This window comes from Stegostoma tigrinum, chromosome 6 (assembly GCF_030684315.1).
Source record: "Stegostoma tigrinum isolate sSteTig4 chromosome 6, sSteTig4.hap1, whole genome shotgun sequence".
NCBI lineage: Eukaryota > Metazoa > Chordata > Chondrichthyes > Orectolobiformes > Stegostomatidae > Stegostoma > Stegostoma tigrinum.
In genome coordinates, this window is record NC_081359.1 from 48,402,295 (window position 1) to 48,426,165 (window position 23,871).

Here is a 23,871-nt window from a genome sequence, read left to right on the forward strand (position 1 = left end):
AGAACCGGACGTAATGCTGAACACCCCAGCAAACCAATGCAGATAACTGACAAGTGGGACAGAACACCAACACTTCGGAAGGGCACTGATGATGTTACCTAGCAGGGTGCCAAAACATCTGTAACACTGGTTTGGCGAGCAAGTCTACAACCTCGTCAACCACCTGAGCCACAAATCTCCTCAAAAACTTTGCTACCTCTCAGTTTGTCTATTCCAATGCAATCCTGGCTGGTTTTCTGTGTCCTGTCCTCTGCAAATTTGAAACTATTCAAAATGTTGCTGCCCATATCCTGAAACACATTTGTACCCATTTTGTCTCCACTTGATTATCTACATGTGCCTGCCCAAGCACAGCCTCTATTTTTAAATTGTCATTCTTGTTTCCAAATAAGTTTATGATCTTGCCCCCTTCCCATCTCTGTAATTCTCTTCAGCTCCATAACTTCACCACCCCAAATCCTGAGTCCCACAACATCAGGTGCATTAAGCATTCCTGATTTATTTACTCTACCTTAGCAGTTTATAAATTGAAATTTTTGTTGCATGACTGTATGGAAATTTGGTAACCCCCTGATTTCTGATAGGATCAAAGCTTCAGACTTAGGCAGACGTGTATTCGTCTCGTTTGCATTTATATCACTTTGCTAATGTTAGTTTTCTCATTCCAATTCTATTCATTTTTATTCTAGAGTCTGAATTCTAAAGATAATTACAACAACATAAGCAGGGATGTAAGAAGGGGAGAGAAAGTGGAACTTAGAAACAAAGGAAATAGGAGCAGGAGTAGGCCTTTAAAACTTTTTAAGGTTTTCAAGCCTGCTCCACTATGCAATATCATGGCTGATCATACAACTCAGTTGCCTGCTGCAGCTTTCTCACAATACCATAAAATCTATAGGCTAAGGATGAAGTGTCAAACCACATTGGAGTTTGTAAAGTCAAAGGATTTTCAGGATAAAATGAGAGTCGAACAGGAGTAAGTTCAGGGTTCAGCAGCTGGTTTGATAGGGAAACAGGGAGGGAGAGTCATGACAATGAATAATAATAAGGACTGTTAAAAAGGAAAAGGATATTGGGGTAAGCAAAGTTGAACACAACGACAGCAAAGTGGTCATGAAATATGAAATACATTACTTTGGTTCCCAAGTTACATAATAATGTCCAATTCCAAAGAAAGAGACAGGAAAGCAGAAGACAAAATCAAGAAATGCATGTGACGGAAACACTGACCCCTGCGTCCTTGCAAACAAGTACCCCATTTCTAAACTCTGTGACAGTAACTACATGACATTTACGAGAATAAAACATTACACAACATAAACCACGTGAGACCACACACAACTTTTGACTTTTTATGTATACACTTTTTAATGTTACGTACACAAGGCATTCATATTGGTACAAAAGTGATCCAGCCATTCCTTTAAGTTTCTCCAATTTTAATGCTTCAAGACTGACGATGAAAGGACAATATTAACAATAAATTGTAAAAGTTGAATCCATATTACAGAGTAATATTTTCATCTAGATGTATAAAGCATTAACACTTCATATTAAAAAGTTCACTTCATATGTTTTGAACAACTTAAAATTGTCAGCTTTCTGCATGCAATTCTTTAGCAGTTGCAGATATGCAAACACTTTTTGTTAGCAACAATGTCAATGGTCCATTCATTACATATTACATAATACAGTCCATAGTATTTCAGGTTTCTTGAAATGTGCAGTTACACAAGACAGCCGTGGTAGCAGGCATATCTACTTTAGCTCCAGCATACATCTTAACTGTACATTTTGAATCAGTTTGCAGTTCATCAATGTGGGAATTAAGCAGCTTCTCCAACACTCGGGCTCGTTCTTCTTCTTCTTTGAGGAAATGCTCTGTTACTGAAGAAATGTCTGACATCTCTGTGGGATTCTAAACATTACGAAATAAGTAACTCACTTCACTTACACAAGTCACATCAGTTACACTAGACCTTCAATTTGAGGCACAACATCAATAAGTTAGCTGAACTTTAAATGGCGGTTCTCATTTTATTACTTAAATCATAAATTGCTTCATTTTTTTGAACAAAATTGCAACAAAATTTGTAGTCATGTCAGATGTTGGTTCAAAAATGGTCCTTTGCTCTGTAAATTGGTAATTTCATGGAGATATGCTAAACACAGTGCAACTATTTTTAATGCACTAACTAGATAGCAGTCAAGCAGATCTCTCACTTTTTTTGCAATTTGCTGGGCTTTCATTGAGCTGAAAATGGCATATGCTTGTGTGAGTGTGGCAGTGGGGGAAGGCTATCCACTGGAAACTGCAGCATAAGAACGCAGAGTAAAATTTCCTTCAACAGAATTTTGTAATAGGGCCGGACATTTGCATCTTCTCCCTGGAATTCTCTTCCTGCTTTTTTGATTACAGTGAAAATTTTTGACCTCACAGCTTTTATTTTGTGGTTCTCATTTTAGAAGATATAAATAGTTCCCTCTCCTAGTTATTTGTCCTCTCAATTTTAAAATTACCACCTTTATTCCACTTTGGAAAAGACCTACCTTTGGTCCTTGCAAATTACCACACCGTTTGCAAAGTTAGTGAATATATTGTTAAAACCCAGCTCCCTACTTAAATCTGTTAAACCAGACTTCTATCACTGTAACAGCACTGAAATAGACCTAATCGAATCAGTAATGTCAAACCTCTTTGACTGTGATGGACTATTCCACCTTAATTTCTTTGAAGCTTTTTTTTGCACCATTGGTCACCCAATCAAACCAGAGGCAGCCAGCTGCCTTCTCAGCAGTATAGCCATCAACACCGACCTACGATAGCCAGAGACTTTTCCCCAGGGCAGGATTGACTGCCACGAGGGGTCATGGTTTTAAGGTGTTAGGAGGAAGGTATAGAGGAGACGTCAGAGGGAGGTTCTTCACCCAGAGAGTTGTGAGCGCATGGAATAGTTTACCTGTGGTAGTCGTGGAAGCGGAGTCATTAGTGACATTTAAGCAACTGCTGGACATACACATGGACAGCAGTGAATTGAGGGGAATGTAGGTTAGGTTATTTTAATTTTGGATTAGGATTATTCCATGGCACAACATCGTGGGCCAAAGGGCCTGTACTGTGCTGTACTTTTCCATGTTCTATGTTCTACGTGGAGCTGGTTCCACAGTCTTTTACTCGCTTTAACTAAGTGCGCCAAAGTCTAACAGACTTTGACACTTTGCTGTTGAGACCTAATGAAAACTTTGCATAAACCATGTCCCTAGTACTAAGAAGAACGGAATGGAGCAACCATTAGAATTCCCTGTTCTCTGAATATTACAGTATTCACAAATTATTGGCTTACATGGTAAAAATGAACATAACCCCCCCCCCGCCAAAAAGTTTTCATTACTATTTTCTAACGACCAGTCTTTTTCCCTTCTCTTTCATTGCATGAACACAATCTTAGCATCCATTTGAATCGCAAGATGTCCCTGGGCTTTGATTCACTTCCCTTTGACACAGCTGTGGTGGTTGTGCTTTTGTCTGCAGAGACACGTGATAGAATTCCTACTCTGTATCCTTTCTCCATTTTTAAAACTCCTTAGAACTATTTGATCAAGACTTTGGTCACAATTCTTAATATCTCCTTCATCCTGGCATTTACTTTTGTCTGATTACACCTCTGGGAAGCATTTTGAGGCATGGCTTCTCATCAAAGTGCAATATTATCGAAGCTGGTACATTATATGAAAATATATTTCATATTATAAAGGATATTTCTTCAAACCAGAGGTTTGAAGCATAATGACATTCTAAAATGCTCTATTTTGATTGTTTCAAAATATAATGCCGATGAGTTACATGATTATTATTGATAGGCGACATTGTGGGAAAGCCAAGCATTTCCATGTATAGACACATGTAAGGATAGATGCCATGCGACCTGCATCCTTCCTATGTATTTCCTAATGATTGTTTCAAGAACAAGATGAAGAACATTGTATTTCTAGGGAACAGAAATACCTGTTTTCTCCACAACTAAAGAGACACTATGAAATTATGGAAATAGATTAGTTGGTAACCTATAATTTTAAAAAATGGAATTTTATAGTGATAATAAAAAATCTGCTAATCATAACCTAGCTACAAATAAAGCTTATCTCTCTCCAGAAATTAATAATTACTAAAAATGCCAAATGTTTGTAGTCTCCAAAATCAATTATCCCAAAATTTGCTTGGCTGGTCTGTACAGAGTTCAATTTAAGGAAACCTTTTAGATCAATTTATTCCTCATGGTTTAGGCTCGAATGACTTTCCAAAATGCAAGCTTATTACTTTCACAAAAAATATAGATTTTGTTTTATAGCTTCAAGGGATGCAGGCATTAATGCTGGGTTAATATTTATTGTCCACCCTCGACAGATTTGGAAAAGGTGATGAAGCTGCCTTCTTGTACCAAAGCAGTCCTTGAATTTTAGGGACACTCAGTTGTTACGTAAGGACTTCCAGGATTTTAACCAGTGACAGCAAAGGAATGGTAGTATAATTCCAAGTAAAGATGATGTGAGTTGGAGAGAAATTTGCATTAACTGGTAATATCATGTGTCTGTTGCCCTTGACTGTCTAGGTGGTAAAGGTTTAGATGGTGCTGGTGCATGAGCCTTGATGAGTTATTATAGTTTGTTATTACAGATGCATGATAAACACATACACATAATTTCCTACCTTATTATAGTCAAGTAATAGTTCAGAGATTATTACCTTTGAGGTTCTTTTTATTTTGATGCTAGTTCCTCATACTCACTATGAAGAATGCCTTTCCTAGTTCTACCCATGTCATTGGTACTGACATGGACCACAAGTCACTGAATTCTTCCCCTCCCAGTGTAGAATATGTCCAGAACCCTAAAACTAAGCAGTTACAGTCATTAGACTGTCACTCCTTGCTGTAGTAAATAATGTCAATCCTCCTCACGTTACCATCTTCTTCTCCTACTACATCCCTTGTTGCTTTTTCCGGGTAAATAGATTCCTATACCACATCACCATGGCCAGTTTGCTGATCCACTCTGCAGCCCCCACTCTAATCCAACAGGCTGGTAGACCCTCAAGCCTTTTGGACGATGGAAGAGTGTGACAGTGTGCTTTCTGAATCTAATTATCTGTCTCGCTACTCTAACTATTGTTCCAAATGGCAACACAGTGGCTCAGTAGTTAGCATTGCTGTATCACAGTGCCAGGACCTGTGTTTGACAACACCCTCAGGCAACTGAGGGTTTGCACAATTTTCCCATGTCTGTGTGGGTTTCCTCCCACAGTCCAAAGATGTGCACGTTAGGTGGATTGGTTATGCTAAATTGCCCACTTTCCAGGGATGTGTAGGCTAGGGAAATGTGTAATTACAGGGCTAGGAAAGGGATATGGGTCTGAGGGAATGGTCTTTGGAGGGTCGGTGTGGACCTCGGCCATATGGTGTGTGTTTATGCTGTAGGGATTCAATGAATGTGTGATTGAAACATTAGTGTGGGAGAAGTTAGTTCTTGTTCATGGCCCACTGGCATCAGTACTGGGGAAAGTTAACGGTGTATTATTAAGAAAATCTACATCTGAACTATTTGCATAATTAAGGAACTTTCAGTTTGAAACTAAGTAGTGGCTGCAAGAGATCAAATTTAGAAACATGTTGTGTATCAATGGCTACAGACAAAGTCAGATAGGAAAATATTCTTATGAGAAATAAATGAGAGAGATTGGCTGGAAGGGACAAAGTTAAAAATCCAGGAATACACAGACAATAAAGATTAGATGTTATAACGATTACAAAAAGACAAAACTGAAGGCTGTGTAGCTTTGAATGACACATGCATTCAGATAAGTAAATAAATTGATAGTGCATATTGAAGTGAATGCATATGATCTGATAACCATTGTGGACACATGGGTGCTGGATGACAACGACAGAGTCCTGAATATTAAGGAATAAATTAAATTAAAGAAAAAATAGGAAGCTAGGTAAAGGCAGTGGACAAAGTGGTTGATAATCTTTGATGGCATTTGTGCAGTAGTTAGAGATGGCTTTGGTTCACAGATCAAGAAATAGAATTGTTTGGATGGAAATGAGATTTACAATCTCACAATGATACAACACGGAACAATGACTCCACAAAAAATGAACACATGGCAATCAATTCATTGTATATAATACAGTCACATACTTAGCTAACTTGACAGAACTGTGGCTGTTTTACATGTAACAGAAGTCAATTTATCCCTTTGTGTTTTTTTGTAGTTTTTCCCAAGTATGTTTTCTTATCTGTACAGTCACTTGTTTTAATAGTAAGACATTGAAAATGGCAGAGGTACAGATGAATACACAGAATCTTTATTATTGTGTTTTATTATTATTTAAAGATCTGCTGATGACAGTTCAGGACTGGCATATTCCAGAAAGGGGGAACTACAAGGATGGCAAGGTAAGGGACCCTTAGATAATGAGGGATGTTGTGAATTAAATTTACAGGGATAAAAAAGCATCTGTAAGGCCTAGAAAGCTAAAATTTGCAAGGGTCTTTGAGGAATGTTAAGAACGTAGGTAAGAACTTAAGCAGGAAATTAGAAGAGCAAGGAAAGGCCATGAAATTATCTTGGCATTCTACACATATATTGAAAACAAGAGGATAACTAGGGAGAATGTAGGACGTCTCAAACATAAAGGAGGAAACTTGTGCTTAGAGGCAGAGGATGTGGGCTAGACCCTAAATGAGTACTTTGCATCAGTATTCACCCAGGAGAAGGATATGGAGGATAGTGAGATTTGTATGGAGTATGCTAGAATATTTTAAGTCACAGAAGAAGTGGTGTAGGATCACTTGAAGAGTATTAAGATGGATAAGTTCCCAGGGTTCATTGGTATCTACTCCAGATTGTGATAGAGGCAAGAGAGGAGATTGCTGGGGCCTTAACCGAGATCTTTGTATCCTCGTTAGGCACTGCAGAGGTCCTAGAGGACTAGAGAGTAGCTAATGTTTTTCCTCTGTTCAAGAAGGGGAATAGGGTTAAGCCAGAAAACTAAAGACCAGTATGTATCACATCGACAGTTGGGAAGCTATTGGAGAAGAATTCTTAGGGATGGCATTTACATGCATTTGGAAAAGCGTGGCCTAATTAGGGACATGGCTCTGTGCAGGGCAGGTCATGTCTTTCTAACTTGTTTGAATTTTTCGGGGAAGTGAGGCAAGAGCAGTGTAAGTTATTTTTACATGGATTTTAGTAAGGCTTCAACAAGGTCCCTCATGGTAGGATCATCTAGAAGATTAAGATGCATGGGATCCACAGTGACTTGGCCACGTGAAATCAGAATTGGTTTGCCCCTAGACAGTAGTGGTGGAAGGGTGTTTTTCTGGCTGGAATTCAGTGACTGGTGGTGTTCCACAGGGATCCATACTGGGATCTCTGCTGTTTGTGATATATATAAATGACTTAGATGAAAATGTAGATGGGTTGGTTAGTATGTGTGTAGACAACACAAAGATCAGTGGAGATTTGAATAGTGTAGAAAGTTGTCAAAAGATACAGTGGGATATAGATCAATTGCAGATATGGGTGGAGAAATGGCAGATGGAGATTAATCCAGGTAAGCATGAGGTGCTGCACTTTAAGAGATCAAATGTTAAGGAAAGGTATACAGCTAATGGGTTCAGAGGAACTGCAGATGCTGGAAAATCTGAGACAACAAGAGCTGAATGAACACAGGCCAGGCAGCATCAGAGGAGCAGGAAGGCTGACGTTTCAGGCCTAGACCCTGAAGGGTCTAGGCCCCGAAACATCAGCCTTCCTGCTCCTCTGATGCTGTTTGGCCTTTCTAGGCCTTACAGATGCTTCTTTATCCCTGTATCAGAGGGAAGGAGAGGTGGGAGAAGCAGATAGATGGGCGAGAAGAGAAGACGGACAAGTCTAAGGGGTCATCTCTGCCTCCTGGACCTGTCGGTCTTCTTTCCCACCTATCCATTCCTCCCACCTTACTGACCAATCCCCACCACTGCCTACCTGCACTCACCTATTACCATCCCACCTACCTTCCTCAGCCCCACCGCTCCTCTCTCTATTTATTTCAAAGCTCCCTTTCCCCCTCCCCCATTCTGAAGAAGGGTCCCGACCCGAAACATCAGCTTTCCTGCTCCTCTGATGCTGCCTGTCCTGCTGTGTTCCTCCAGCTCCACACTGCGTTATTCTTAAATGTCTGACTTTGATTCCTCTTCACCTTATCACTTAATCCATTTTCCTATTCCATTTCAGCCAATTTCCTACCCTTGTAATTATTTTATTTCAGTAGCAGAAAGCTCCTGAGATCGATATTGCATTTGGCGCTGAATAGAAATCTATAATGAGCATTGATTCCACAGTCTAATTGATCAATGCCTATGAGTTACAGCCCTACACCTATTGAGTATGGATAATATGCTAAGAACGAACAATTGACTCCACCAAACCCAAAGTAACCATTGATTTCGTGATTGGAGTCCACACATCACATCTTCCTGAATTGACATGCATTATCACCAATGATTAATATCAAATAATTATTGTATTTTTAAGTCACCTGAAAATCCTTGCTTTGTAATAACAACATTTAGTGGGAATAGTTAAAAATAAAGGATGTTCTTCATATCTATTTACTTCTAGACCATAGAACATAGAACATTACAGCGCAGTGCAGGCCCTTCGGCCCTCGATGTTGCGCCGACCTGTGAAACCAATCTGAAGCCCATCTAACCTACACTATTCCATTATCATCCATCTGTTTATCCAATGACCATTTAAATGCCTTTAAAGTTGGCGAGTCTGCTACTGTTGCAGGCAGGGCATTCCACGCCCTTACTACTCTCTGAGTAAAGAACCTACCTCTGACATCTATCATATAACTATCACCCCTCAATTTAAAGCTATGTCCCCTCGTGTGAGCCATCACCATTCGCGGAAAAAGGCTCTTATTGTCCACCCTACCTAATCCTCAATATCTTGTATGTTTCTATTAAGTTGCCTCTTAGCCTTCTCTCTAACGAAAACAGCCTCAGGTCCCTCAGCCCTTCCTCATAAGACCAGGATGCTGCCTGGTAAATGTCCTCTGCACCCTTTCCAATGCTTCCACATCCTTCCTATTATGCAGTGACCAGAACTGTATGCAATACTCCAAGTGCGGCCGCACCAGAGTTTTGTACAGCTGCAACATGACCTCTGAGTTCCTCCGAAACTCAATCCCTCTACCAATAAAACCTAACATACCGTACGCTTTCTTAACAACCCTATCAACCTGGGTGGCAACTTTCAGGGATCTATGCACATGGACACCGAGATCTTTCTGCTCATCCACACTACCAAGAATCTTACCATTAGCCCAGAACTCTGTATCCCTGTTACTCCTTCGAAAGTGAATCACCTCACACTATTCCACATTAAACTCCACTTGCCACCTCTCAGCCCAGCTCTGCAGCTTATCTATGTCCCTCTATAACCAATATATAACTAAAACAACATGCTTCCACACAATGCACAACTCTACCGACGTTAGTGTCAGCCGCAAATTTACTAACCCATCCTTCTACGCCCTCATTCAGGTCATTTATAAAAATGACAAACAGCAGTGGTCCCAAAACAGGTCCTTGCGAAACACCACTAGTAACTGAACTTCAAGATGAACATTTCACATCACTCGCCACTCTGTTTTCTTGCAGCTAGCCAATTTCTGATCTAAACTGCTAAATCACTGTCAATCCTATGCCTCCGTATTTTCTGCAATAGCCTACCGTGAGGAACCTTATCAAATGCTTTATTGAAATCCATATACACCACATCAACCGCTTTACCCTCATCCACCTGATTGGTCACCTTCTCAAAGAACTCAATAAGGTTTAGTGAGGCTCGACCTACCCTTCACAAAACCATCTTGACTATCCCTAATCAAATTATTCCTTTCTCGATGATTATAAATCCTATCTCTTATAATCCTCTCCAACACTTTACCAACAACTGAAGTAAGGCTCACTGGTCTATAATTACCAGGGTTGTCTCTGCTTCCCTTCTTGAACAAGGGGACAACATTTGCTATCCTTAGTTTTTGAATCACTAAGTTTGTGTACAATTCTTGCTGGACTAAATCTTTCTTCAGTGCTTGAATTCTTTTGTGATTCTGAAACATATTGTATCTATGCTTTTACTAATGTTTAAGTTTTCAAAATCAACATTGTTTCAGAGCGAATATCTTCTTTAATACTTAGAATCACAAAATAATACAGCACAGAAAGAAGTTGTTCAGCCTACCATGCCTTTTCAGGCTCTTTGAAAAACATGTAAATTAGTCCCTTGCTCCATTCTCATAATTTTCCATGTATTTTTTCTTTTTAAGAATTTATTCAATTCTCCTTTGGTGGTTACAATTTCATCTTCCTCTTCATGCAGTATATTCAAGATGCAGGTGGATCAACAGGCAACGGTCACATAGGTTGGCAAAAGAATTACTTCATTTCCTATCCCTTATATTATGGACTTGTATCTATGACTCCATCAGTTCAGTGTCACAAGAAATGCTCCACCCATCAATTAAGACATCAAGGGAGCTTGCTCAGGATGAAATGGTCACTCTGCTCTGAGTATACTCTCCAATGTTGGACTTTGCGAAAGAAAGATTGACGTAGAGTCATAGAGTCACACAGCACAGAAACAGCTCCTTCAGTCCAACCAGTCTATGCTGACCATAATCCCAAACTAAACTAGTCCCATCTGCCTCCATTTGACCCATATTCCTCCAAACATTTCTTATTCATATATGTATATAAATAGTACTTATATATAAATACTACTTTTAATGTCCCAAAGATGTTCACAGCCAAAATATTTGAAGTGAAACCAATGTGGAGCATGGTCAAATACAGCAGTAAATCTTGGCAACTTTGAAAATATAGCAAATATGATTAACAACCAATCCAGCTATCTTTCCCTTTACAGTTTTAGAAATAGAGGTTAGTCAAGATACCAAGATAATTTTCCTAACATTTAAAAAAAACTTTATTTCACCTATTTTTCTAACTGACCTGGATGCTACCGCTGTACCACAAGAGTCCCCAAGACAACACTTATATTTTTAAATTTTTATTTAACTTTTTTTTTAATCAACCTATTCAGAGAGATGTTATTACACATCTCTACAGCAGATGGGACTTGAACCTGGTCCCTCTGTCGAGTTATAAGGACTCTACCACTATTCAACGAGAGGGTCCCCAAGATAACTCTTCTACCTTTTTTTCTAATCAACCTGTTCAGAGATGTTATTACACACCTATGGAGCAAGTGGGACTTGAACGGAAACTTCTCAGCCCAGAGATAGGGACTCTGCTTCTGCATCACATGAAACCCTCTAAGATAACTCTTCTATTCCCTGAATAGTTGTGGATTCCACCTGAACAAGTACACAGTAATGCTTCACCGAGCGAGCAGTATCTCTGTTAATGCACATTTCCACAATGCTGTTATATCACTTTGATAATGGTATTTGAATTTTCAACTTGGAGGTGAACTTGCTGCCATCAAATGAATCTGTGCTGGTGCTCCTCCTAGCTGTCAGTGCACAATAGCACCTCCCTAACACCTTGAAGAGAAGGCTCACCTAGTAGCTAAGCAAGGTGCTTCATCCCTTCTTGCTGAGTTTGTAAGATGAATGTACAAGTTATTAAAATCATAAACACTCACCGGAGTCAGGAAATTCTCCTCAGGATGGATGCAGGTTGGAGAAATGTCGGGGATATTTACACCTGTGATATCACTGCTATGCCAATAAGAAGTGCTGTTAGCAGTCAATAGTTTTGAAGAAGTTGGCTTCCTTTCTGGTGAGAACTCCCTGTATTGTTTGCCTGCAAATCCAGGTACAGAATTTCTCAAGTTATTTTGAATGCTGTAGCCCTTCTGAAGGTTCCTAATTTTCCCCTCATAATGATGTATAGTTTCATCTAGTTTGATTTTCATTGTGTTTATTTGTTGATCATTTTCTTGTCGAAGTTTCTTAACTCTCCTAAAATTCTCAAAAAAGTAGACATAACTTCATTAAATTTCTCATTGATAAAATCCATTTGTACAATTTCTTTTTCCAAGAGCGCATACATCCTCTCTTACCAACACAAGCCTTATTAATGGTTTAAAAAAGTCCTAACTCTCCTAAAAAAGAGGGATATGATTTTACTACTGGCTACCGTCTTGCATCTCACCAGTTGGCATTCATTACATATAATTTCAATGAGTTAGTGTGCCTTATCCCTTGTTCATCTGACATGGATAAAGATACACTTTCAGAAATAACTGAACAATAGATGATCAACTTCTTTTTACATGGTACATATAAGTGAATAAAATGATCCAAGTATAGAAAATTGATTTATTCCTTTATGCCAAGCATCATTGCGGCGTCTTAACATCAGCTATGTCAAATAGGCAGGACAATGAACCTGAAACCTTGGCTTTCAAGAGATCTTGCTGAGAATGAAGTGGTTATCTCAGTCTTATCCTGTGCATCTTCATTAGGAGTCGTGGACTATATAAATTTAGAAAAACAGCAATGAATCAATTGTCACAATAGCCCATCTGGTACCCATCATAAATGCACAGAATGAAACGAAATCTGCCTTCATTACCTGGTCTGACCTACTTACGATTACAAACCCAGAGCAATGTATTTCCACTCAACTGCCCAGACAGGTAGTAAGATGTCAATGAGGCACATTAATAAATCAATTCATACCTATTATTCCTGACCCCACCACAACATTTGTGGCAGCTCAGTGATTAAATATGTCTCAAATGCCCTTGCAAAGGTATGGAGCAAAAACCTGCATTCACCCATAGCATTCTATATGGTGGGGTAGTTGGTCTATGTTACAGTTAGGCACTCTGCCAGATTGAAAGACCTGGCTTCAAGTAGAGGGTTGACTACTGAAAACCATGCACCTGACCTCGCCTGATCCTTCACCCTGTGATCTCCACCTCAGGATCCTTATCCTGTGTTCAACAATCATTGCCTGGTGTTCCTCTGGGATCCTGGGAATCACAAGGGAGAAGTACTGCCGGCAGCCATTGACACTAGCTACTGAGTATTCAGCAATTCTTGTCAGGTGATTTTTGCCACTTGGGACCTCAACTGTGTTGAAGGCCTGATAGTGGCCAATTAAGTCCCTGAAGGGTGCCTGATTCCATTAGGCCTAACCCATGGGACTGATGTGTATTCCCCCCATGTTCTCTGACTGGAGCAGAGATCACTATTGGCCTGACAGAGCTCTGGGTTGAGAGTTTGGGCACAGCAAGATCAGCTGCCTTCTACTTTGTCATGGTCTAAAAACTTGTACCTTACTTTCGATGAGTTTCTGTCTCAAGTAGGTCATATGAATTTATCTCTGGACAGGGCTAACAGGAGGTGCATTTCAAACAATTACATTTTGGCTCATAGTAATGGAGGCAGGTTAACACATGATAATCTTAAGAAGTCCAGCAGTTCATATCCTTCCGAAAGCGTGGTGCCCAGAACTGGACACAAATCAAGGCCATCCTGTTATTTAAGTTCCCATAGCTTTGTTGCTTTCCTACTGTACACCTCCATGTACAAACTCACTCTCCCACATGCCTTTCTAACTTTTCCTCAAGACTTTCAAGCATTTGCTCATGAATACTGTACTGCAGTCCCTGTGAAATTGTATCTTTTATTTCTTATTCTTTCTCAACAAAATGTATCATCTCACATTTCTCAGCATTCAATTTCATCTGTCACTATTTTAACATTCCACAAATGTCTATCCTTAGCTTGTATATCCATGGGTGGAATCTCATAGGGGTCTAAGTGATGTGGGTTATGGTGAGATTTGTGGCAGACACAGACAAGCAATCCGGCAAGGCCTATCTGGATATTGGGAACATCTCACTCCATTTTTTATGCTTCTCATGAGTGGCACTGCAAATCTTTTGCACAGTAGCTACAAATTTCCAGCTAAGTGGCATTACTGCATGTTAAATGCTTTGTTGACAGTCCAATTTGCTTAAATAGTATTCACCTTTCTAACTTACCAAACTCAACTACCAAGTTAGATATTGAAAACATCCACATGGAAACCAAAGTAGATTCAGCTCAGCCCTTGCTCCAAGTGACCCCTTGTTAACCAATGGACAACGTCTCAGGGCACACTTCATGAACTCCAGTCCATGTACAGTGGCATTCAGTATTTACTAACCTTTATTCTCATTACTTATCTCTGATTAATTTATAGGATGCATCTGCACTTCAATGCTGCACCTATCATTATAATGCTGCATAAACGAGACGGCATTGGTGGGGGAGGTGCAATGAGAAGACAGATCAGGTCAGGTCCTATAGGGGATGGGAGGAGATCAGGTTGGGTCCAGACAAGGGCTGTTTGGGGATGGGGTGTTGGTCCCTGGATGTGTTCGACCAGAGTCTGGGGATGCAAGTCACGTGGGAAAGTTATAGCTGGGAGTGTGAGTTGAGTCTGTTTTATCGTTACTTGGGAGTTGGATCATGTATTTAACAGTCAATTTTTTTTCTGAGTAACTACTTTACCTAATTTCATTGTAATCTTACAAAGTCACCAACTTAAATGGAGACTTTTGGAAGGTTCCAGGTAGAGTGGGATTGCCCAGTCGAAAAATTCACTTTGCCAGAGTGTACTACGATGGGGATTGGTTGATATGAAGAGAATTAGTGTGCAGAAATGTCATAATTGGAGTGTATGATCCAGACAAATCATTCTCCAAGATCCTCTCAGGTTGATGGAAAAAATGATTAAATCTTTCTTATAATGACAAATGCTCTTCCACAGTTAATGTAAAAATGACTCTGCATTTCCCAACGAAGACCACCATTTAAGAATCATAAATTTCTGAGATTGCAAGTATTCCAAAATGCTGAAATGCAATGAAGCACAAAAATGTCAACTTTACCATCAGAAAGGAACCTGTATTTTCAAAGACTTGTGCTCATTAATAATAACTGCAATAAAACCTTGGAAACATCTACATTACCTGTCTTCATGTTCTTTCATCTCTGCTACAGCCTGTTGTGTATGACGAAGAGCTGCCTCATACTTCTCCTGGCTAGTCTTGGAGGATATTTCCAACTCTGCTCGTAGTTTGACCAAGTCTTTCTGTAACCGTTTATTACCATATCCCAATTCACTAATAGAGGCCACGTGAGCATTTTGCATCTCCTTAACTTGACAACCTTCTATCTGCAAAGGACAAAGTAAAATGTACTGAAATACCACCAATCTTAAGAGTTATAAAACAATGTTATGACACTAAGTTGGCAATTTGTTATCAGTTGATTTATCCCATCAGTTTTAGAGGTGTAGGATTGGGCTTCACTTCAATAATTTTTCATCAGATCAGGGAAATGCAACAGTGGAATATAATATTCGGGCGGCACGGTAGCTCAGTGGTTAGCACTGCAGCCTCACAGCACCAGGGACCTGGGTTCAATTCCCACCTTGGGCGACTCTCTGTGTGGAGTTTGCACATTCTCCCTGTGTCTGCGTGTGGTTTCCTCCGGGTGCTCCAGTTTCCTCCCACAGTCCAAAGATGTGCAGGTTAGGTGGATTGGCCATGCTAAATTGCCCGTAGTGTTCAGGGGTGTGTGGGTTATAGGGGGATGGGTCTGGGTGGGATGCTTCAAAGGGCGGTGGTCACTTGTTGGGCTGAAGGGCCTGTTTCCACACTGTAGGTAATCTAATCTAATGATATTGTCAAATTTGCAGAACTCTGAAATTTTCCAGTGATGGATCTGCACAATTTATGCATACTATTATCCCAGCAGATGTTATTAACCAGGCAAGTCTGATCTTGGTCAGGGACCTGGCTTGATAAATCATATTTCTTTTGTTTTGGCTTTAACAGAATGGTCTCTCATTAAACTATAAGCACACAATGCTGCAGATTTTGCTTTCACAATAGATCAGAAATTCATTACAAAATTACTGCAGATAAAATAGAATAATCCAAACTATCTATTATAAAACTAACTAAAAGTTTGTAAACACAGTGAAAGTATAATACATCAGTCCTAAAGCTTTCCTTCATAAATTGTAAAGAAACAAGACAAGTTTTGTCTGCTCCCCGAAATACCCCTCTTGGCACAATACTCAAAATAACACTCCTTGTACTGTAGCCGAAACACCTCTTGTATAATACTCCAGTATCCCTGTATTTAACACTTAGATAGGTTTAAGTCATTTAAAACTTCAATTCTTGAACAGGAATTGCAGTAGTTTTTGGAGCTACCACACTTGAGCTTCACTGCACTCAGCATAAGTAATCATTTCTGAGTTTTGATCTGGTCTGGAACCAACACAAACTATTACTCTCAGGATCAGATTCACTATATCCACCTCTTCTTAGGAGCACCACTCTATATAGTCATCTTGATACAAGGTCTTCCCAGTGCTAAAACTCTATCCAAAGTGATAAAGAGAATGATAATAACAGTTTTTAAGTAAGAGAATGATAGTTTCTCTTACTCTGCCAACATGGCCCCATGTTTAAAATTAGATTCCAGAATTCTGCAACAAACCTGGAAGCTGCAATATTTATTCTGCTGGTTTGCAAGCAATCTAAATAAACAAAAATCCATTAGTGCGAAACTCATTCACTGTACAGCCAGATTTTAAAAATTACCGTGGTTATAGAAATACATGCAAGTTAATTATAAACTTCAGAGACACAGTAAAACCTACTAGCTCAATCTGAGAAATGCAAGCGTGCAGCAATCAAAATTAACAATTGGACATATAAATCCCACAGTTTACTTTGTGTATGCACATATGAGAAGGTGCATGCTTATTCTTTACAAGAGGCAAACATAATATCAATTGCTAATTGCATGTGATGAACACAAAGCACATTACAGACCAGTAAGTCTCACGTCTGTCGTCTGCAAAGTGTTAGAAAGGATTCTGAGGGATAGGATTTATGACCATCTGGAAGAGCATGGCTTGATTAAATGCAGTCAACACGGCTTTGTGAGGGACAGGTCATGCCTCACAAACCTTATCGAGTTCTTTGAGCATGTGACTAGAAAAGTTGATGAGGGTCGAGCTGTGGATGTGGTGTATATGGACTTCAGCAAGGCATTTGATAAGGTTCCCCATGGTAGGCTCATTCAGAAGGTCAGGAGGAATGGGATACAGGGGAACTTAGCTGTCTGGATACAGAATTGGCTGGCCAACAGAAGACAGCGAGTGGTAGTAGAAGGAAAATATTCTGCCTGGAAGTCAGTGGTGAGTGGTGTTCCACAGGGCTCTGTTCTTGGGCCTCTACTGTTTGTAATTTTTATTAATGACTTGGATGAGGGGATTGAAGGATGGGTCAGCAAGTTTGCAGACGACACGAAGGTTGGAGGTGTCGTTGACAGTATAGAGGGCTGTTGTAGGCTGCAGCAGGACATTGACAGGATGCAGAAATGGGCTGAGAGGTGGCAGATGGAGTTCAATCTGGATAAATGCGAGGTGATGCATTTTAGAACATAGAACAGTACAGCACAGAACAGGCCCTTCAGCCCACAATGTTGTGCCGACCATTGATCCTCATGTATGCACCCTCAAATTTGTGTGACCATATGCATGCCCAGCAGTCTCTTAAATGTCCCCAATGACCTTGCTTCCACAACAGCTGCTGGCAACGCATTCCATATTCTCACAACTCTCTGTGTAAAGAAGGTCGAATTTGAAAGCTGAGTACAGGATTAAGGATAGGATTCTTGACAGTGTGGAGGAACAGAGGGATCTTGGTGTGCAGATACATAGATCCCTTAAAATGGCCACCTAAGTGGACAGGGTTGTTAAGAAAGCATACGGTGTTTTGGCTTTCATTAACAGGGGGATTGAGTTTAAGAGTCGTGCAATCTTGTTGCAGCTCTATAAAACTTTGGTTAGACCGCACTTGGAATACTGTGTCCAGTTCTGGTCACCCTATTGTAGGAAAGATGTGGGTGCTTTGGAGAGGGTTCAGAGGAGGTTTACCAGGATGCTGCCTGGACTGGAGGGCTTATCTTATGAAGAGAGGTTGACTGAGCTCGGACTTTTTTCATTGGAGAGAAGGAGGAGGAGAGGGGACCTAATTGAGGTATACAAGATAATGAGAGGCATAGATAGAGTTGATAGCCAGAGACTATTTCCCAGGGCAGAAAAGGCTAACACGAGGGGTCATAGTTTTAAGCTGGTTGGAGGAAAGTATAGAGGGGATGTCAGAGGCGGGTTCTTTACACAGAGAGTTGTGAGAGCATGGAATGAGTTGTCAGCAGCAGTTGTGGAAGCAAGGTCATTGGGGACATTTAAGAGACTGCTGGACATGCATATGGTCACACAAATTTGAGGGTGCATACATGAGGATCAATGGTCAGCACAACATCGTGGGCTGAAGGGCCTGTTCTGTGCTGTACTGTTCTATGTTCTATGAAACTCAGATCTGTAGCTCCCACAGTGATAGAGCTACATAAGATTCTATTGTATCAGCCCCTTTTAGAATCTTTTAAATCAAAATCATATCTCCTCTTATTCTTCATCCAATTTTTGGAGCAGCCCTCAGCATACAGTGCTGGACCTTAAAATACACCAGTCTGCAAAATATATTCAGTCCTTTACATTGGAAGACCAGCAAGATTCAGGCAGACTTGGCTGTCAAATTGTAATATTAATCGGCCAGATTTCTGACACAGGTGAATCCAATATCCCTGCATTTCCAGACGGCTGGCCTGCTTTATGCATTTTGGCTACTGCGTCAAAACTAGCAGCTGCCACTGATGTGTACAGGTATTGAAGCCAGCTATAAAGGCATACTAAAAGTGGCAGAAAATATGAAGATGGCTATAATTGCTTCATATTTTCTGCCACTTAGAGTAGTGTACTGACAGTATTGACCTGACTTTGTATCCAAGAGCTGTTATTGAATGTCTTCAAAGAGCATTGAAGCCACATTAGGTGGAGGTAGCTATTACGAGGGGGGCATAGTTTTAAAGTGAGTGAAAGTAGATATAGGGGAGACGTCAGAGGTAGGTTCTTTACTCAGAGAGTGGTAGGGGCGTGGAATGCATTCCCAGAGAGGGTAATGGAGTCGGCTTCATTAGGGGCATTTAAACTACAATTATATAGGCATATTGATGATAGTATATGATGGGGTGGGGGTTAGATAGACTTTAGATTTAGGGTAAAAGTTCGGTACAACATCATGGGCTGAAGGGCCTGTACTGTGCTATACTATATTCTATTTTCTATGAGCTCCATAACCCTTTTGGACAGCCCAGTTTTTGAGAAATCAGTCCTTGCTTTTTACATAGTACCAGCTCATTGATGAGGGCAAAGCCTGCAATTTTTCAGAAGCTGACCTTTCTGACTGGACAGTTAGTTAGCGCTTCAAATCTGATTAAAGACTTCCACTAAGACCCGTTAGAGAAAAAGCAAGGCCATAATATTAACACACCACTTAGGTAGCAAAAAAGATGACACAGTTGAGACTACACATCAATACAGATGAACCACCTGACAACCTAGACACTGGAAAAGACAATAGCAGAAACAGCAAAGTCCTGCAAATTCCTCTTTACTAACATCTGACAGTTAGTGCCAAAATTGGGTGAGAGCTGTCTTACAGACTAGTCAAGCACAACATGACACAGCCATGCTCATGGAATCACACTTTATGGACAATGGCCCAGACACCACCATCATCATCCATGGATATGTCCTGTGCCACCAGTACAACATACCCAGCAGCGATGGCAGTACAGTTGGATACGGTCAGGAGGGAGTTGCTCTAGGAGTCCTCCTCATCAATTTCAGACCCCATGAAGTCTCATGACTTCAGGTTAAACGTGGACAAGAAAACCTACTGCTGATTAGCAGGTACCATCCTCCATAAGGGGATGAATCAGTACTCATTCCTACTGAACACTTGAATGAAGCACTGAAGATGACAATGGCACAAAGTGTACTCTGGGAAAGGGATTTCAATGTCCACCACCAAGACTGACTTGGCAGGAGCACTACTGATTGAGCTGGTTGTGTTCTAAAGAGCATAGCTGCTAGAGTGGGTCTGCAGCAGGAAGTGAGGGAACCAACAAGAGGAAGAAACATACTTGACCTCATCCTTATCAATCCACCAGCTGCAGGTGTGTTTGTCCGTGGTTGTATTGTTAAGAGTGACGACTACACAGTTCTTGTGGAGACAAAGTCCCACCTTCACATTCAGAATGTGTTGTGTAGCATTGTCGCCCTGATAAAACTTTGAACAGATCTAGCAACTCAAGACTGAGCATTCATGAGATGCTGTGGGCCATCAACAGCAGCAGAATTGTACTCCAACACAATCTGAAACCTCATGGCCAAGCTTATCCTGCATTCAACGATTACCATCAAGCCAGAGGTTCAACCCTGGTTCAATGCAGAGTGCAGGAGAGCATGCCAGGAGCAGCACCAGGCATATCTAAAAATGAGGTGTCAACCTGGTGAAGCTACCAAACAGGACAACTTGCATGCCAAACAGCATAAGCAGCAAGTGATAAACAAAGCTAAGTGATCTCACAACCAACATATCAGATTTAAGCTCTGTAGTCCTGCCACATTATATTATGAATGGCAATGGATCACTAAACAACTCACTGGAGGAGGAATCTCCAAAAGTACCCTCACTCTTAATAATGGAAGACCCCACCACATAAGTGCAAAAGATACAGCTTGATGCATTCGCAAGAAACTTCAGCCAGACATGCAAAATGGATTATCCATCTTAGCCTCCTGCAGTGTTCCCCAACAGGGTGGGGACAGTGAAGGAGACAGAGCAACATAGTGGCTCAGTGGTTAGCACTGCTGCCTCACAGGTTCAATTCCATCCTTGGGTGACTGTCTGTGTGGAGTTTGCACATTCTCCCCGTGTCTGCATGGGTTTTCACTCGGTATTCTAGTTTCCTCACACAGTCCAAAGATGTGCGCGTTCGACGCATTGGCTGTACTAAATAACCCATGGTGTTCAGCATGTCTAGGTTAGGTACATCAGCCATGGGAAATGCAGAACTATATAGTAGTGGGATGGGTCTGGATGGGACGCTATTGGGAGGGTCAGTATGAGCTCATTGGCGTTTCCACACCATAGGGATTCTATTCATTAAAGACCAGCTTTCAACCCATTTGATTCACTCCATGCGATATCAATAAATGATTGGAGGCATTGGATTTTGCAACGGTTTTGGGCCTTGACAACATTCCACCAACAATATTGGAGACTTGTGGTCCAGAACTTGCAGGTCCCCTAGCTAAGCTCTTCCACAGGTATCTACCTGAATATGGAAAATTGCTCAGGTATTTCTTGCACACATTGAAGATGACAAATCCAACCTGACCAATTACTGCCTCATCAGTCTACTCATGATCTGCCATGAAGTGATGGGAGGTGTCATCTACAGTGCTATCAAGTAATACTTGCTCAGGAATAACCTGGTGAGGTGATGGTTAGTTGCATTCTGCCAGAGGCACTCAACTCCTAACCTCATTATAACCTTGGTTCAAACAGAAATAAAAGTGTAGTATTCCGGAGATGAGGCGAGAGTGATAGCCCTTGACATCAAGGCCACATTCAACCATTTGTAGCATAAAAGGAGTCTGGCAAAACTGGAACCAAGGGGCAAAATCTCTGCTGGTTGGAGTCATACCTGCATGAGAAGGTGTTGTGAAAGTTGGAGATCTGCCATCTCACCTCCAGGACATCTCTGCAGGAGTTCCTCAATGTAAAGCCTGAGGCCCAATCATCTTCAGCTGCTTCATCAATGACCTTCTATGCATCAAAAGGTCAGAAGTGGATATGTTTGTTGATGATTGCATAACTTTAACATTTTTGGGATTCCTCAGTATCGAGTATATTCTTGCATGCCCACGGTTGTAGTTTACTGCTGTGAGGGTCTTCTCTGGCTTCTGTTGTTTTATGAAAGTGTTCCAGTGTTCTTTACTGGTGTTCTCTTTCTTGTCAATCCTGATCTACACAGGATCAGCCACTGTAATTCACTTCAGATGAGAGCCATCTCTTGCCATTGGCTTTGGAGATAATTTTACACCTTTATAACTCATCATCTTTGTTGATTTCCTCATAACCATTTCTGACCTACCTGATCACCCATCTGCAAACACTTCTTAAATGTTTTGTTTCTTCTGGGTAGGTGCCCTGGAGATAGTGTTAGTATTTGACAGCTTGATGTCACAACCTTTGTCCCTCTTCTGTATCTTTCCATGTCATGCTTTTCTAACCGGAGGACTTGGAGGAAGGGGAAATACTAGCCCAGTTTGTGGCAGCCAAGTTTGTTATTCCTTCCTTGTGCCTTCTTTGTTTATAACAATCTTGGTATTACACAGCACACAATTCAGGCAGTTCTAGTAGATGTGGCCTGCCATGTATATGCTGTAATTAGTTACTATGTAATGCTTTGTCTGGTGCCTTCCCTGGGGTTGAGGTTCTTGCAGATGGCAGAACTACAGTTGTCTACTGATTAACAGATTTGTCAAAGTGTGTTAAACTCTGGGTTATCTATATCAACTAAGCAGCTGCAATTTTCTCAAATGGCAAAGCTGGAGAGAGGGTGAAAAATGACTCTCATGCCCTCTGCCGACACTTTGACTTGTCATTTGCTCTTCCAAATCCTGAAGATCCTTGATCTCAGTGCTGTGCTAACTACCTCGAGGTACCTGGAAATGCCCTTTGCTAAATTAAAGCCAGAGTCCACCATACTCATTTACAATAACATAACCCCATCAGGTAAGCTGACCAATGCTACTAATATCTTTGTGAGAGTGCTCATCAGAGTTCTGCTGTATGCTGACCTCTTGAGATCCTTATCTGAGTTTTCTACAGAGTTCGCAAGATTGGTCTCCATGGAGCCGGGACATGAATCATCCTTTTTCTTCGACCTGGTTGCTGACTCACCAAGTTCCATATCCATTCTAAAAAAGACTTGGCAGTTCAATTATCTGAACTGTTGGCTGGAAATGTCAGATCGAGTCAGGACAGTTCTTCTTGAATGCTAAACTGTTTCTCTCACTCCCTCCCTGGGGTTGCTGTGGCAGAAGACAGTTCTTGGCTCTTTGAAAGCAATTTTCAGCTGTGGCAAGGGTAAATAAGAAGTTTATTTTGATACTAACTACAGCTTACTCAACATGCCAGATAGCAATGAGTCGGGAGTAGAAAGGGGCATAAAGCAGCAACATTTGCTTTCTTCATTGCTCTCAGAAGATCAAATTCTATTGCAAATGGCCACGTTTTGGATAGCCATCCATTCTAATGGTATCAGGTGATGCAGGAATTTTCGTCACCCACTGGTTTGTAGCATTGTGTGTCAACATGTCCTGCCAGAGAGAAGTTACTACATTGATGTTTGAGTGATCCATCTACTGCAGCTGCATAGCTAGAGGAACATGGAGGCTGTGAGGCTGGTAACACTGACGGATGCATCCGAATGAAATAGAATATTCATTGGAGAAGATATTGCGTCCAAGTCCTGAGTTCCTTGGAGGTGCTGACGGCTGCAATACTGCAGATTTGTGAAGCATTAAGGAATGTGAAAGACTGAGGGCATCGGTCTAGGAAGTCAAGTGAAGATACATTCACTAACCTTGATCACTCATGCAAAAATCAATAGACTTCATGTGACACTGCCACCAGATCACCTAGGCCAGATGCTGAGAACTGACCTCCCTGGCCACCAGATCCCAATCCCCCCGGGTGATCCTTGAGGGGCTCCTTGTCTATCCCAGAGCCATCATGATTCTCCTCTCTCTCTCTCTACAATTACATTCAGAGCATCCATTGTCCCA

The 23,871-nt window shown here is 40.9% G+C and overlaps 1 protein-coding gene across 1 annotated transcript in view; it reads right to left on the minus strand.

Annotated features, from left to right (window-relative positions):
* Positions 1 to 1,382: 1,382 nt before the first annotated feature.
* LOC125453468 (deuterosome assembly protein 1-like) overlaps positions 1,383 to 23,871 on the minus strand; it is a 133,521-nt gene continuing 111,032 nt past the window's right edge. The window contains exons 11-13 of the mRNA XM_048533114.2: positions 15,053 to 15,258; positions 11,726 to 12,044; positions 1,383 to 1,918 (exon numbers count right to left, since the gene is read on the minus strand). Of these exons, the coding sequence (XP_048389071.1) occupies positions 1,706 to 1,918; positions 11,726 to 12,044; positions 15,053 to 15,258 (738 nt within the window). The 3' untranslated portion in view covers positions 1,383 to 1,705. The remainder of the gene's footprint in view (positions 1,919 to 11,725; positions 12,045 to 15,052; positions 15,259 to 23,871) is intronic.